Here is a 16,099-nt window from a genome sequence, read left to right as displayed (position 1 = left end):
CAACTGAGGCTCAGGTCATGATCTCACAGTCTGTGGGTTCAAGCCCCACTCTCAGGCTCTGTGCCGGCAGCTCAGAGCCTGGAGCCTGCTTGGGATTCTGTGTCTTCCTCTCTCTCTCTGCTCCTGTCTCTCTCTCTCCCTCTCTCTCTCAAAAATGAATAAACATTAAAAAAATTTTTCATTTAAAAAAATGTAATTTATATATATGAGCAAGATAACAAACTTTGAAAGTGACATGCCACTGAGAATTTGGGTTTTTACATTACAACAGCAGGTGAACTAATACATGATTAGTGCCTTAAAGTAAGGCCCTACCTAAAACAAGGAGCACTGGTTTAGTAATGAGGCAGGAGACAACAAGGAAACTGATCTTAGAGGTTGGAAAGGTGGAGGCCCAAGTTATGCAGTGGCAAAATATTTAATAAAATCATCACCTGCAATAACTAAAAAGCATACCTAGTGTCTACTATGCTTGTAGCTCCAGGGAAAGAGTTGGAAAGTAGAACCGTTAGTACTAACAAAATGAAAGAAATAGTAAATATTAAAGTAATATTAAAAAAACAGATATGCTCACTCAAGAATTTGTTGGTTTGCAAGCATAAATGAAAGGGGTTAGAATGAAGAAACGTGTGTACTGTAAGAGCTGGAAAGGGTTGAAAGCTGGCTGCTTCTAAATCTCAAACGGTAAGAAATAAGATTGAAAAACCTTGAGTGACAAAGGCCCAAAGACTCAGCCCTGTAACAAGGAACTGATTAAGAGTTTGCGTTCCCATCTGAGCTTATGGGCCTCAAAATAATCACCATTTGGTTGAGAAAGAAGGGCATGGGATGATAAAGTAATGTAATAAGTCGAGCTTGATAATAATATCTGGGAAAAAACTTTGGGATTATCTGTTGGTATAAGAAACTTAGTGGAAAAAAAAAAAAAACCAGAAGAGAACCCTACTACATTTTTGACAGAAGTGTATGGCCTAAGAAACCATGAGCTTGAATTTAAAAAAAATTAAAAAGTCTGTAAGAGCCTTTAAAAACCTCAGGCCACCAAACAGAGAGCAGCAAAAGCTATGCACACCCTCATGAAGATGGCAGACTCCCCAGCAACCACTTTAAATGTTGCCAGGGAGAATAAAAGACAAAGAGGAACTTGGCAGGACAGACCATGGAGATCAATCAATTAGAGATTTCCTCTAAGAAAGCAGAATCGAGGTCTAATGGAGAAAGTTCTCCCACCGCCTGTTGGGGGGACTCCACCTTGCCTACCCAATGGCTTTGGTGATTGCTTTGCACACAGGACTACTGTGCACATCCTATTTTACCCTCTTCCAAGTGGGAGTTTTTTGTGCTTTTATGATGTCTCTGCTCCACCACTGAAAATTGAGAGAGGCTGGGAGAAGGCAAATAATGGTTTTCCTTTTTAAGTCAGAAGTCACAGAAACATGAGGATCCTCATTTAGATGTGAAAGAGAAGACTGCACATCAGACAGAGATCCTGAAAAGTGATCAAGACGCAATGACTGCATAGGACCTCCAGTGTCTCCTTCTGGGAAGTGTGAGTGGAAATGTGAGGCAGGGGGAAGTGAAAGGAGTTTTGGTGACCAGTAGGGAAAGCTGTGGCAGAGAATGGCCACTGTTCCCCAAACCTATTGCTTTCTCCTCCTGCATGCACAGCTAAACTACATTTCCCAGCGTTCCTCACGGCTTTATATGGCCACGTGACTGACTGACCAATGGAATGTGGGCAGAAGCAGTATCCCCCACTTCTGGTTCTAATGCATAAAAACCTCCCATGAAGTCTTCTGCTCTTCCTTTCACTACCGGCTAGCTGGGTGGCAAAGTCCTGGGCAACTTTGGAAGCCACATGCTGAAAGTAGTGGGGCCTTTGTCAGCCTGAAACCCTGAATGGTCACGCAAGGCGGAGCAGCCCTTCCAGCCAAGCCTGGTCTCTCAATAGGGAGGGAGAGTCTGAACTTTACCTTCAAGAAAAATATACTTCTAATGTTTTAAGCCATCGATATCTCTGAATATCTGTTATGGCACTAGCATCACCTTAAATACAAGAACTTAATAAAAATTAAGGCAAATAATGGGATGACAACTGTAAACATTCCAATTTAATGTGACTGGATGAGTAAATTATGGTACATACATGGAGTACTGTGTAGCCATTCACAATAATGATGTAAAGCAGTATTTGTTGACATGAAAACATTTCTGTGCTATACTAATAAGTGGGAATAAAATTAAGTTAAAAAAAAAAAACAAGATGCAGCATGATCCCATTTCTATAATATTGTAGTGCATATAACACAGGCTCTGAGAACCTTCCAGAAGGATGTTTGGTAAAAAATTAAGAGTGAGAAAGGTGGGACTTGAGGGATCATTTCTTCTTCCATGATGTATTTTTCAGGCTTGTTTGATTTTTTTTTTTATTATGACTATGTTCTGTTTTTTATGTTTGTACATTAACTGTATTATTTTTCTTCCAGGCAACCCTACAATGTCCCATTCATTTCCCTTAAGTTTTCCCATCTTCTTCAGTATGGAATTCCCTAAAAACACTACTTCAAGGAAGTCAGAAAACTTGTGGGTGAGAAACCCCCCTCCCAAGACAATAACAATCTTATCTAGGCTTACAACCGTCTGCACTTCTCACAGTACATGTATTTCCATCAGTTTATAAGAACTGACATGATTTAAACTTCCCAGGATATTGGGCGGGGCTTATAAGCTGAACTTGCCCTCCAGGAGAGGAGGAGCAGCCAGCGCAGTGCAGTTTGACTTGAACAAGGAACCAGAGAGGGGAGGGAAGAAGGAGGAGGCAGCCACAGCCCAGTACGAAATCTTCCTCACATTCACGTGACTGCTGGTGTGTTTACCGCTGAGTTAACCACCTTCCTCCCAGCCAGGGTGAAGAAATGACAGACCTCTCCGTTACTAGGATCGCAGAAGAGGTGTCAATAGTTATGATTCTCACCATCAGGGTGGCTGTCATAAGAATTGTAAGATTTTAAGCAGAGGTGTGAGCCAGGTGAAGTAGAGTTTTGGGGAAATTAATCAGACCAGAATGTCCACTGTCATTAGGAAGAGGCCAAAGGCTGAAAGCCTACTTTAAAGGCTATGGCAGTAATCCTAACACATGTGATGAAGATGAAACACGGAGGAAGGGTCCATGTGCTATGAGATCCTAAGGAGTGTACCAGCCCCTAAGCACCCAACAGATTTAGAGTCCACACAAGCTACACAAGAGTACAGGAAACCTGGGACCACTCCAGGTACACCAAACAGAGGACATTTAATCCAGGGAGCTGGTCACAGAGGTGTGGAAAGAACTGGAAGAGAACAAAGGAGAAGGAAAGGTGGAGCCAAGAGGAGGAAAGGATAGTAGCTAAAAATCAGGGGCTGGTGCTCCTGGGCTGTGTGTCCCAGAGCCTGCTCATGTGCTGCAGGGCAAGAGGTGGTGGGCATTGGCTCTCGGGCCTGGGAAACAAAGGCCACCTGCCAGGGCTGCTGGAGTCCCCAAATCACACAGCCTTGCCACTGCTACAGTGCACGTCTGCAGGTGTCCCACTGAAAAACCCAGAATTCACAAGCTTTTCTCTTCCTCCTGCCTCTGGTGTCCCACAAGTGCCTCTTACTGGCAGAATTTAACAGGAAGGGAGCTGACAAGGGAGTTAAGGATGTGCCACTTTCAGACTCCCAGCCCCAGGAGTAAAGAGCAAAGCACAGAAGGGCGGGTGAGGGGCCAAGAGTCAACAACCAGCACCCGGCCTACACCCTTGCCCATTCTTTTCTGGCCTGTGTTAACAACTGTCCGCACTGGAGGATGCGAGCAGGGCAGTGGTGGGGAAGGGGGCCTTGGAAGGAAAAGGACTATAGCCCTTGGCTTCAAGGAGAATCCTAGAGAAAATTCAGAATTGAGGAAATGGCAAAATTGTTCCTCCGACTATGGTAATCCCATCACTGAAATTACAGTGAAGTGAGCAAGACAGAGCCTGCTGAAGCATGCCACACCCTCCTCCAGACGACCCCGCTCGCTACCCTGACAACAGCATCTTTCTCTTGTCGACAGAGCCACTGCTGGCACAAATGGTACCACTGGGCACATTTTTCAACGGGCACCTCCTCGGGGGTGATGGACTATGAAAAGACATCCCCTCTAGGAAACTATGTTAGAAAAAAGTAGCGTCTCCAAGCTGATGAATTAGGAAAAGGCAGGCCTTCCTCAGCACAGCAGCCCAGCCTGAGTGTCAGCCCCACTCACCCCTCAACTGGGATGCTGGGCAGGACATCACCCGCACGTGGAGGGCTGCAGCCTCCCCTGTTTTAGTTGGCTACTGTTTTCTAAGTCCTTTGTGTATATTATCTCCTGTAATGCTCACAACAGTCCAACAAAATAAGCATAACTATTTGCCCAGCTTACAAAGGGCAAGTGACAGAACTACTATTAGAGATTTGAAATCTAATTATAACCCATCAATAATAATCATCATCATAATAATACAAGTGCCCACAATGAGAAAGACACTGTTACTCAGATCTTTACTTGTATGACCACAGTCGATTCTCCTAACGGTAGGATGTGGCTATCATCCCCTTCAGTCCGCTCGCCAAGAGCTCACTGCTGAAAGAGCCTGGGCACTGGGGTCTAAGGCAAGTGCCCAACCTGCATGTTAGTGCACATGGCGTGTGCACTTGATCCCCGGCCACTGCGAACGGCATCCTTTCATTTATTTTTTTGTACGAGTTACTGCCTCTCTCAAAGGAGGCCTGAGCACAGTCGGATCTGACGGCACAATGAGACCGCACAGGAGTAGCTGAAGCTGGGATTTCCTGTGGGTTTTCTGTTGGCGAAACAAAAAGTCCCTTTGACTCTGACTCCTTTGGGGTTCCAGGGAACAAGCTGGCATTATCTTTGCACTGAAGGGCCTTTGACTCCCACAGTCACTGCAGACAATGCTGAAAGAACACCCAAAGGATCAGCCAACTGGCCTGCCAAGTCCCCAAGCTCACAGAAGTTCTCCCTCAGTGAAAAACAGCTCCCCAAAGTTACAGGGAGCCGGTGAGGTTCGGTGGCAAAGCAAGCAGCCAGGTCCTGCTCCACCCCAGTGTGCGCTGGGGTTGGGTTCGTTTTCATAATGGTTTTATTAAATACACATGAACCATGACTGTTTCTTCCCCGGAGCCAAAACACCTGAGAAGCCAAGGGAGCGAGCAAACTCCGAGTTTAGAGAGAAAGGCAATGGCAGGCATGCTGCTGAGCTGAACTTCTTTTAAGGTTAGAATGCCCTCTTTGGGTATGAAGTGATATCAGCAGGAGCGGCGAATTTTCTGCGACGGGAGAGGCAACCCATCAGAGAAGAAACCAAAACACAGACAGTGTCCTAATGGAGACTCTTACAAAGCTCACATTTCATACAGATGAACGTTTTATAAAGAGAAAACCAAAATTAAATTGCACCTTGAAAAAAGCAAAGATTGTCTGGGTCTAGACCAGAATTCCCTTTGCAGAGCCAATGCAATATACTCTGTCATGCAACCATCACTCTCCGTGATACATTTGGTATTAATCACCGACACGAAGCCTTATCACAAGGAACTCTAGAATGCTCAGAGCCCAAGACAGCATCACATATGCCAAAGGACTCGCTCACCTTGACTGCAGGTGGTGGGCATGTAAGGGGGCACCTTGACTGTTGCAACCCTGTCCCCTGCAGGCCTATCAATGACAGCAGTTGTCCCGTGCTCCCTCCAAGACGAGCAGTCTCAGGGGCCTGGGAAGCCTACAGCATAAGGTATCATTTGCCCTCAGGTTGCAGAACGTGGCCATACAGGATTAATCCAAGACGCAGCCTCAAGAGAAGGCTCAAAACTCATGCCAGGCAGTCCACACAATGTGGCCCTCCCTAGTGGCTTAGGCAAAACACAAAGAATCCAAGTGTCAAGCCAAGAATCAAAAACCAGGGTGGCCTAGTGAGCACACAGTCTTGGAAGCTGAGTCCAGGAACCTCCCCACCACCCAGAGCAGACCACCCGTGCCACCTTGCAGAGGGACCATGTGCACACCTGTTCCGGAAGTGTGCTGAAGCTAGACTGGACAACACACCCTCCATAAAGTCTCGTTCCCACCCTCCCTGCACCACTTCCCGTGGCCCTCTGCTCACCCCTTGTACAGTGCTGGGCTTGGTCACGGCTTATCAGCAGCCTGGCTCAGTAGAGACAACCCAACAGTAGCTGAGGCTAAGAATTGAAAATGGAGGAGGAAGAAAAGAGAGGCGGGGGGCCGGGAAAGAGGAAGCAAAACGACAACAACTATTAAGTACAAGTTCGTGATGCATCATCTAGAATTCCAGAACCCAGAAGTGTCCGTCTGAGAACCACAGGCTTCCTCTCCTTTGTCTTGCAGACATCTGACTTCACCGAGCTCGATCTCGTAGGGTGGCAAACCTCGTGCGCACAGATGCAAAGCGATCAAGGGCCTTTATTTATTCCACTGAGTCCTGGGAACAAGCAGCTAGTTTGCCACAGAAACACTAATGTGATTTAGTTAAGGGATCGGGGACCCAGACTGGGATGTGAGGGACAAGCTATAAGGCAAACTGAGATTAAAGGAAGGACTGACCTTAGGGACAGTATCAGCAAGTTTATAATAAAAGCAATTCTTTACACAAAAATATTATAGATTGTGATGAGCTTTTATATGAAGGATTTTACCACAATTCTACACTGAGGGCTGATCTCATTCCCCTTGTTTCCACAAGAGAGGACACTGAGATCCAGAGAGATTAAGGGACTTGCCCAGGGTCCGACTCCCATCCGGCCTCCTGACCAAACATGGCTAACCATCGCTTTTCCACAACACAACGAGTAACTTGAAGTATTTTCATCACAATTTAAATGAAATTTGTCTTGGCAATGCATCTCTGCCCTTTCCATGAGGAGATGCATTTGTCCGATGCTTCAGGAATTCACAATATATCACAGTAAGTGATGAACGTCATGAGCAACAGAACGTAGGTGGTGCTGGGAGCAGTGGGAGCACCAAGAGTTGGCTTGGGGTTGCTGCAGCCCCCCACATGCTTCACAGTCTTTTACAGCCACTCCAAATTAAAGTCATGGCAATGTGCTTTGGTATGGGCAACTGACATTCTTCTCTTATGAAATGTGTGAATGAAAGCACCTTTAGAAATTGTCCCCACTTGTATTGATCTAGAACATGCAGTCTGTCTAAAGAGTGGGCTTGCACATAAAACAACTTTAAAACAAGTACACTACCCTCTCCTTTCTAATGCAGCCACTGCCTAAGCCTCTCCGTGTAGAATGGCAGGAGCCACCACTGGTTAAGAAACAATTCTCCTGCAACCCTGGGGGCTGTATTACACAGGTTACTTTAAACCAACGCCACTCAATAAACCTTTATTCCTACTTCAGGTCGAATAGAAATGGTAAGAAGATAAATAAGACTTGGCCTGGCCTGGCCTGGCCTGCCCTCAACAAATTCAGCCCAGACTAATGCAAAGGCATGTCCAAAAGAGTGTGTTTCTCTATACTAAATTTGTGGCTGACTCACCCCTTCCCCAGCTCTGTAATGATTAATAATTATTCATTTTATTGGAAAAGGCAGTCTCCAAATTTGAGTTGAATATTGTTTAAAAATGAGGGAGGGGATCTTTTCCTCATTAAAAAGCAGAATAAAAATTTAAAGGCAGTGTCAATATGAATTCATCCCAAGATTAGCCTAAGGTAAAGCAACTCCCTTGGAATATCTCACTTTATTTCCACTGAGCCCTAGTCTACCTCAGCAAAAGGGGAAAAATGAGACAATATCAATACTTTTTCATATACAATATCAATACTTTTCATATATATCCCTTATGCTTTTCAAAAAAAAATTCTAAAACAATATTTGAATAAATGTGTTAGATAATCCCAAATCAAAGAGGAAAATATAACAGTTGGATTAAAATGATAGAATTTGTCCATTTTTCCAATCAAAGTACTATTTAAGTCAAGTAAAGAAAGACACACAAAAGCCGCATGATTGGGAAATAGTTCAGAACTCATTCCACAACCCCCAAGGCCAACTGGCTGTCTGGGTAGAGGATGAGATCATGAGTGTTGCATCAGTGTGAGACACTCCCCTTCATCACGGTCCCCAGACAGCTGGAGGCCTCCCCCAGCCTGGAAAACATGTGTCCTCATGACAGAGCTGCCGGAGAGGAGAAAGTCAATGAAATTAGGCAAACACAACACCACAGCCAGGGGATTAATGCAGTTTCTACAGATGGAGAACTAGGATACCTCTTCCTAGATGAAGAGTAGCACATTTTATATACAAGCATGAGAATCAATACTTGAGTAAATTATCTTCAAAATTATTATACCTAGGAGTGGGGCGCCTGGGTGGCTCAATCAGTTAAGCATCTGACTTCAGCTCAGCTCATGATCTCACAGTTCGTGGGTTTGAGCCCCACATTGGGCTCTGCATTGATGGTTCAGACCCTGCTTTGGATTCTCTGTCTCTCTCTTTCTCCCCCTGCCCCTCCCCTGCTCTCTCTCTCTCTCTCAAAAATAAATTAACATTTTTAAAAACATTTAAAAAATTAGTATATCTAGGAATAAAGACTGCAATTGATAAATTATAAATTAAAAGATTCCTCCTACATTCCTCCCTCCATCCATCCATCTATCCACCCTGGACAACATTCCCTGGGTATCTACTGGGTGCTCGTTACTCTTAATGATTTTGGTGTATCCCAGTGTGCCCAATCATTCTGATAAAACAACATCCAGAAATTTCCTAAGAACGAATTCTCTTTTCTCCACTGAACTGTAAGCTCCTCAAGGGCATGGGCAGACTCTACATTTTTTTCTTACCTTAAACTGCTATAATGGCTCCTGGCAATGTGGTTTGTGTATCTCAATAAACATTTGAACTGAACTTTTAAAACTCTTGATTGCTTTTGAAAGACAGAAAAATAGCAGGTGTGGTTAATCTACACACTGGATTAGTGCATGTAAACTATAATAAAGAGTTTAATTCAATTCAGTGAGAGTGGTACACAGATGAGGGGGTACGGAAGTAAACCAATAAACCAGACTGCCCCCTTGAGCTAAAGGAGTTTACGCTAAAGTCAGAAAAGCAGCTTAAATACATAACAAACTATAACAGAAAAAGAGGGAAGGAGTGGATGACTCTGGAGGACCAGGGAAGGCTGAGAAGTTTTACTGGCTAGATCTTAAATGAGTGATAACATTTTGATGTGTAGAGATTGGGGGGTGGGGGAGGTGGGGGAGCGGACAGATTCCATAATATTCTTGCTGGGCAGAATAACGTGTGCAATAAAAGAGCCAGAGTATCAGTTTTAGGGATTTAGGGGTCAGTTTATGGAAGGCCTCGCAAGGAATGTGAAGAACGGTAAGAATTTGCTTGTGGGACAATGAGTCTTTGCACAGAGTAACAGTAACCTAATCAGATCTGTGCTTTGGGAAGATTATCGTGGCAGCAGCGTGGGGCTGGAAGGACTCAACGGAGCAAAGAAATCCCAATACAATCAAGTGTCATGACCAGGAAGATATAGGGAAGCCCTGAGACACCTTCCCAAGAAGCATCCTAGGAGTGTTGTTAACCAATAAGTGTCACCTTACAACACTTGGAAAAAACAGCAGGCTTTGCTACATCTTTCCTCTAGACTGGATGGTCGGTGAGGATAACCTAATACATCTTTAAACAGCCTGCTGTGCATGCCACAGTGCTATGTATAGAGTACATGCCAAATAAATATTCTTGCATGGACAAATAAATACAATGGAATGAATAAATGCATAAATTAATGTCTCTAGAATTCTATAAGCAGTCCAAGGGAAACAAAAGGATTGACAGTCAAGGTAGATCTTACACGATCTTCAAAGCAGATCTCAAAAGTTCTCATCACAAAAAAAAATTTTTTGTAACTATGTGTGGTGAAGGATGTTAACTAGACTTATTGTGGCAATCATTTCACAATATACACAAATATCAAATCATTATGTTGTACATCTGAAACTAACATAATGTATGTCAATTATATCTCAGTTTAAAAAGTCCAGGTAATTTAAGGCCTCCAAGTCTACTGTTTGAATCGGATGCAGATTATCTACACCCAAGGACAGCTGTCTCATATTTCACTATGCCTGGCCTGTGGCTATCAAGAAAAGCATTGGGGAAATATTAAGAACTGTGCTGAAATAAACTTTTTTTTATCAGAGGATTTGCAATCCCAAAACAGCTTTTGCAGTTCTAACTGTCCAGTGTATTAGAAACAGGAGAACCCCAACTTATCTCTATGTTTACTTCTTTTCTCATTTGACCCCTGTAAAATAGCCCACCTTTTCCTATCAGTGCTTGCGTAAGATGAGGCATGCCTTCATTTGTAAATGCAAAACACATACATTCTCCTGTGTCAAAAATCAAGCCTAATAATTATGCCAAATCATCTTATCAATCCACTCACAAATTAGAAGACAACAGATATGAAAAAGTTAAGTTGGTGTGCACGCCACAAAATTAAATTTAAACTCAGGTTCCATATTCAGGACACAATTCACTCATTAAACTTGAGATATATTACCTTTCAGTCTATGAAAGCAATTTGTCTCCATATAGGGCCATCTGGGAGGGAGCGGGGGTGGGCGGGGGCAGTGAGGGTTGGTGGTTCAAAATGTAAAACCCCAATGAGAAAGGAATAGGAAATTCACATAGTAGCTCAAATTCTCCAGGACAAAAGCCACAGAATCCTAGAGCTATAAGGATTCCTACAAGTCTCACCCAATCCAGCCTTCCTCCCTCCATGCAGACTCGCCCACTATAGTCAACCACAGAATCAGCCAACACCAACTTAAATGCTACTGGTGGCAAAAAAACCAACTCACTGCTTTCCAAGGCAGCCTATTCCTAAATAAATAAGGAACTATGGAGTGAAGCAAGGCTTAATGAAAACAGCTCTGAGTACGATGAGAGGACCTAGATTCTAATACTCACTCATCTCCCATTTCTCACCTTTTCTGCCTATAAACTAAGCAGGTCAGACTCTGACCTCTACTGTCACTCAGACTGTCAGTACTCTCAGACTGACTTATCCTCAGAGACTGCTATCCCGCACCTCAAGGAGTTTACTGTTTTAATTGCATTTCTCTGAGAGTTTAACCCGATATGCAAGTAAAGGGAAAAAGTCCTACCATGACAGGTAAATGTTGAAGTTGAGCAAGTAGAATATTTCCATGTATTTTAAATGGATGAATACAAGGCGATGTGGCTGGGAAACGAACCTGAATTTGACAAAGGAAAGATGATCTAGGCCTATTTATTTCAATTACTTCATTTGTGAACAGGTCTCCTGCACTTACAACTACGTTATATTGACCAAATAGATTGTTCTCAGCACCCACACTTGGTAAATGCACTTCTCAATGCCTCACCTGCCAGAACTCAAGAGGCTTAACCAAATGATCTTTTGAAGTTTCATCCAGCAATAAGTTCTGTGATTCTGTTTGTAACACTTGATGACCAATGCCCGTAATGATTACAGGAAGCCCCACAATCTCTACCATCCATTTCTGAGCCATGACAGTAGGCAAGTGGCCAAAAGGAAGAAGGGCGGGGCCAAACCGGTGGTCAAGTCAGCCGCTGAGCACAGCATGGGGGCTCCTGACTGCCTTCCAAAGCCAAATAGAAATAATATCCATTGGTCAGCCACAGTTCTTTCCCCTTTCCACTTGCTGTGAAAAATTAAACTGATTGCAAAGTCTGTGCTCAAATATGCAGCTGGTAAACTGATTTCAACAGAAAAATGGATTCAGGATGGTCAAAGCATCTGACCATTAAATTGCATGATTGTTGCACAGAAGGCATTCACTAAGGAATTTTTACCACAAAGTCATTAACGTCAAGAACAAACAGCATAAAGACTCCCAAAGGCTAAAAGTCTTACATTACTAAATGGTGCTGGTTGAAAAATGACTGGCCGCAAGTGGCCCAGGCTGTGCCAAGGGGACAATCCCTACCCCCAGAGTGGCTGCCAAAGACATCTCTGGAAGCAGTGCTCTTTGTTTGCTCTGCATAAGAACCCAGCATATAAACTGAATTATTATCATCATTATCAAAGCAATGATACTAATTCCAATCACCCTAATCTAAAATGTTAGCTATTTTAATACTCAAAAACTTTGTTCTATGCTGGGTTTTAGATGTTATTATTTAAAGATCACCACTGTACCCTCTTTTTGCTCTGAAGGTCTTTCATCAAACTTTGATCAAAACCACAATAAAACTCAAACATCAACAACTCCATCTCTAATCCTTTTCCAATCAAAATTTTAAGATTTTTTTTAAAGAAAAAGTTATAATGCACATCACAAATGTTGGCTTGTTTCCCAAATTAATGTCTTGATATTTAAGCAATGAGCAAGCATTATTTTTGTCATTCAACAAAACAATAATAGTTTGCATCCCATTTTTTAAAGATATAAATTGATGAACATAGCACAGAAATGGATTACAAGAACAGAGATGTCAAGCTATTTGCCTGCATTGATAGGATTATAGTGATTTTTTTTAAGTTTATTTATTTTTAAGAGAGAGAGAAAGCATGAGTGGAGGAGGGGCAGAGAGAGAGGGAGAGAGAATCCCAAGCAGACTCCACACTATCAGCGTGAAGCCTGATGTGGGGCTCAAACCCACAAACTGTGAAATCATGACCTGAGGTGAAGCTGGATGCTTAACCAACGGAGCCACCCCGGTGCCCCGGGACTATAGTGATTTGTAATTTTCTGTCTCTTATTTGTAGTTTTCTGTGCTTCCTGTAATGAGTATGTGTTGCTTTGGGGGGGCGGGGGGGAAGAATAAGAGAAACTTCATTTAGGAAATAAATGAATTTGGAATTGTTTCTGCAGCATAGAGGCCTGGCATTCACTCTCCCTCAGGGACGCAGACTTTCTCTAAAGGTCCATTTTGGTGGGGGAGAGGGGGAAGTGGGTGATGGGCATGGAAGAGGGCACTTGTTGGGATGAGCACTGGGTGTTGTATAGAAACCAATTTGACAATAAATTATATTTAAAAAATAAATAATAATAATATTAATAATAAAGGTCCATTTCCCTCCAGGGGGAGCATCTCAGATGAGTAGCAAAGTCCCTGCAGAAATATCCTAGGTCCCAGCCTTGCAAGGTAACCATGATACCACCTTACAAGTTCTGGCAAATTTAAAGGTTAAAATAAAACACTAATTCAAAGGTCATTTAGTCTAATATTTGCAATAAATTCTTGAGATATGTCCTTTCAAGATTTTAATACCTTTCTTCTCTGCAGATTCTCATTGTTTATTTGTGCAAGAAGAATTAAGATTATTTCAAAGTCTCATCTACCAGAATTAACAATTCACATATATACGTATATATGTATGTATATATGTATATACATGTATATATGTATGTAGTAATCTCTATGCCCAACCTGGGGCTCAAACTCACAACCCTGAGATCAAGAGTCGTATGCTCTACTGACTGAGCCAGCCAAGCACCCTCACTCATATTTTAGAATCTATAAATATGTTAGAATATATTATCTCCTCTAATGTAACATAGGTCTACTCTGAACCACAGCTTATATCGACAACTTCAGTTTGGCCAGTGGTTCAGAACACATGTGTGAGAAGCACCCACACTAAGATTCTAATCCTGCCTTTACCCTTACCTGCTATGTGACCTTGCGAAAGAAGCAGGATAGCCCTGACCTCAGCTTTATGCAGGGGAAATGAAGATTATAAATACCCACCTCACAAAGGTTTAGGGCAGATTTCATCAAAGGAATTCCTAAGAGAGTTGCCTGACACATTGGGGGCTCTAAAAAATTGCAGATGTTATTAATCCCTGCTGGTAGCAGTGACGTCTTGGATTTGCTTAGTGACTCATACTCGTCAAGGCGCTTTCAGATCTTCTACCTCATTTGATCTTCAGGAAGCTCTATCAGTACAATAAGCGGTAATTACCGTCCCCATGTTTTTTCTTTGGTCTTTTTTGTAAACAGATGAGGAAACTGAGGCCCAAGGTTACCGAGCTCAGAGACCAGATCCAGGCTCTTCGTGATCAGTGACAGAGATTCACAACTAAACTTCAAAAGACTTCAGGTGCCATGCCTGAATATAATAAAATTAAGTGTCTTTTAAAACACTCTGCTATTTATACCTGAATCAAATCCAACTGGTATTTCCACACCACGCCAAATTATTTTAGGCTTTAGGTAAAAATAGGAACTCAGGGTTATTTGGACCTTACTGTGTATCTCAGGCTCTGGACTAGGTGCTTCACACCCACCGCCACAATTAAACCCCATGACAACCCTATGAGGTAGGCACTGACACTGCCCCCACTTTATAAATGGGGAAACTGAGGTATGACTAAGTCCAGGATTCAGATGGAGACAGATTGTCTCCAACCTCCTGCTCTTAGGACTCTGATATTACCCAAATCTCATCTGTCTAACTGAGCACACATTTTGAAGGTTTGTAACGTTCCCTTTTACATAGGAGAAAACCAAGGCTCCAAGATGTTAAGGGATGTGTCTAAAGTTACTGGGCCCTCTTCTGGTGCAGCAAGGGCACAACCCAGCGCTCCCTGACTCCGAACCTATTCCCCTCCGAAAGTCTCAGATTCCTTTGCATACATTTTAAGAGTGGGATTGTGGGAGAAGTCCTGTCATTCTTGGAAAGCAACAATCCACTTAATGGCCTCAGTGTCAACACTGAGAATCGACAGCGTGACCTGTGCTCTGGCCGCTGTAAATGTAGCGGTGTCTCCAGAGCCGGGCTTTGGGCGTTCCTGTTACCAAGTCGGAAGTGGGAGGTGAAATTGTTTGCAGAGCAGACCCTTGGGGAAGTGCCAGCACTGTGTTCCATATCCCACCCCCAATCTCCTCCTCCCAGGTCTCCGATGGGGTGGAACCCGAGATTCAGCTGAGCCTCAGGACTAGGGCGAGCGTGAGGGTCTCCGCATTGATCCCAACCCCAAGCCCTTGACTCCTTCCCCTGCCACCGGGACCCGCCTAGCGGGGCGGGTCCTACAAGCGCAGTTTCAAAAACTGCCGCTGGCCGGGATCTCAACACAGTCCTTGGGGAGGGACCTGGAAGCCCCAGACCCACGTCTCTCTTACCCCGGCACGCCACGCGCCCTCGGTTTCCCTCACTTCGAAAGGGGTGCACTTCACACAAGATGGTAACAGGCACACCCCCAGACCTACACGATTTCCAGGGGGCAGAACGCGCCCTCCGCGCCTGGATTTCTCCCATCCACCCCCATCCCTCGGAACCCCCGGGCTGCGGTGACAGCGCCCCTACCTGCGCAGTGGCCCCCGCCGCCACCGGCCGGGGCGCCTTGGGGTCCCCCGCCCAGCATGCACCCCACAGGCTCCTCCAGCTTCTCGGCCGTGGGAAGGCTCCGTGCGCCCCGAGGCCCGCGGAGGGGGAAGCGACAGCAAGCTGGACGGGAAGTGGGGAGGGGGGCGACGAGGAAGGGGGAGGCTCCTTCCTTCTCCGCGAGGCGGCCGCTTTCCTTTCCAGCCTCGGCCCCTTACACACTCAGACGCGCGCTCGCGCGCGCAGGCACACACACACACACACACACACACACACACACACACACCCTCACTCCCGCGCGCCTGGGGCGGGCGGCGCACAGCCTGTCTCCGGGACCTCTGAAAGTTTGCCGCTCGCTCTCTCGCCCATTTCTGGGAGAACCCGAGAGGGGAAGTGCGGGGAGGGGAACGGGTGTACTAGAAAGGAGACTGGCAGCCCTCTGGGTGGGGGAGGGGGGAATCTGCCTCCCAGACGCGCGATTAGGGAAGTGACCAAAGGGTTGATGGAAGGCATAGAGGGGATGTGAGGGTGGGGAGAAGGTTGGAAGAGGTCAGGTCACACTGGCAAAGAGATGCGAGAGCAGTTGCTCAAAAATGAAATGTGAATCCAACTTTCTGAATCTTGTGGCAGTGGTGGACTGGTCCCAGAGCCCCTCCCCAGGCTGGGCAGCCGGCGCAGGAGGAAGGCTGGGGTCCATGTGGAGCTTCTAGGCCCCC

The 16,099-nt window shown here is 44.7% G+C and overlaps 1 protein-coding gene across 11 annotated transcripts in view; it reads right to left on the bottom strand.

Moving 5' to 3' along the window:
- DISC1 (DISC1 scaffold protein) overlaps positions 1-15,749 on the bottom strand; it is a 353,788-nt gene extending 338,039 nt beyond the window's left edge. For 3 of the 11 annotated variants that reach the window (XM_053207446.1, XM_053207448.1, XM_053207447.1), the window contains exon 1: positions 15,366-15,743. In XM_053207446.1, coding sequence (XP_053063421.1) covers positions 15,366-15,423 — 58 coding nt within the window. In that variant the 5' untranslated portion in view covers positions 15,424-15,743. Of the gene's footprint in view, positions 1-15,365 lie in introns of all 11 variants that reach the window. The other 8 variants (XM_053207444.1, XM_053207445.1, XM_053207449.1 and 5 more) reach the window with 6 other exon arrangements.
- Between the last annotated feature and the right edge of the window lie 350 nt (positions 15,750-16,099).

The sequence above is a fragment of the Acinonyx jubatus genome, chromosome D2, assembly GCF_027475565.1.
Source record: "Acinonyx jubatus isolate Ajub_Pintada_27869175 chromosome D2, VMU_Ajub_asm_v1.0, whole genome shotgun sequence".
NCBI lineage: Eukaryota > Metazoa > Chordata > Mammalia > Carnivora > Felidae > Acinonyx > Acinonyx jubatus.
Note: the sequence above shows the minus strand (reverse complement) of the source record. Positions and strands in the feature narration are given on the sequence as shown.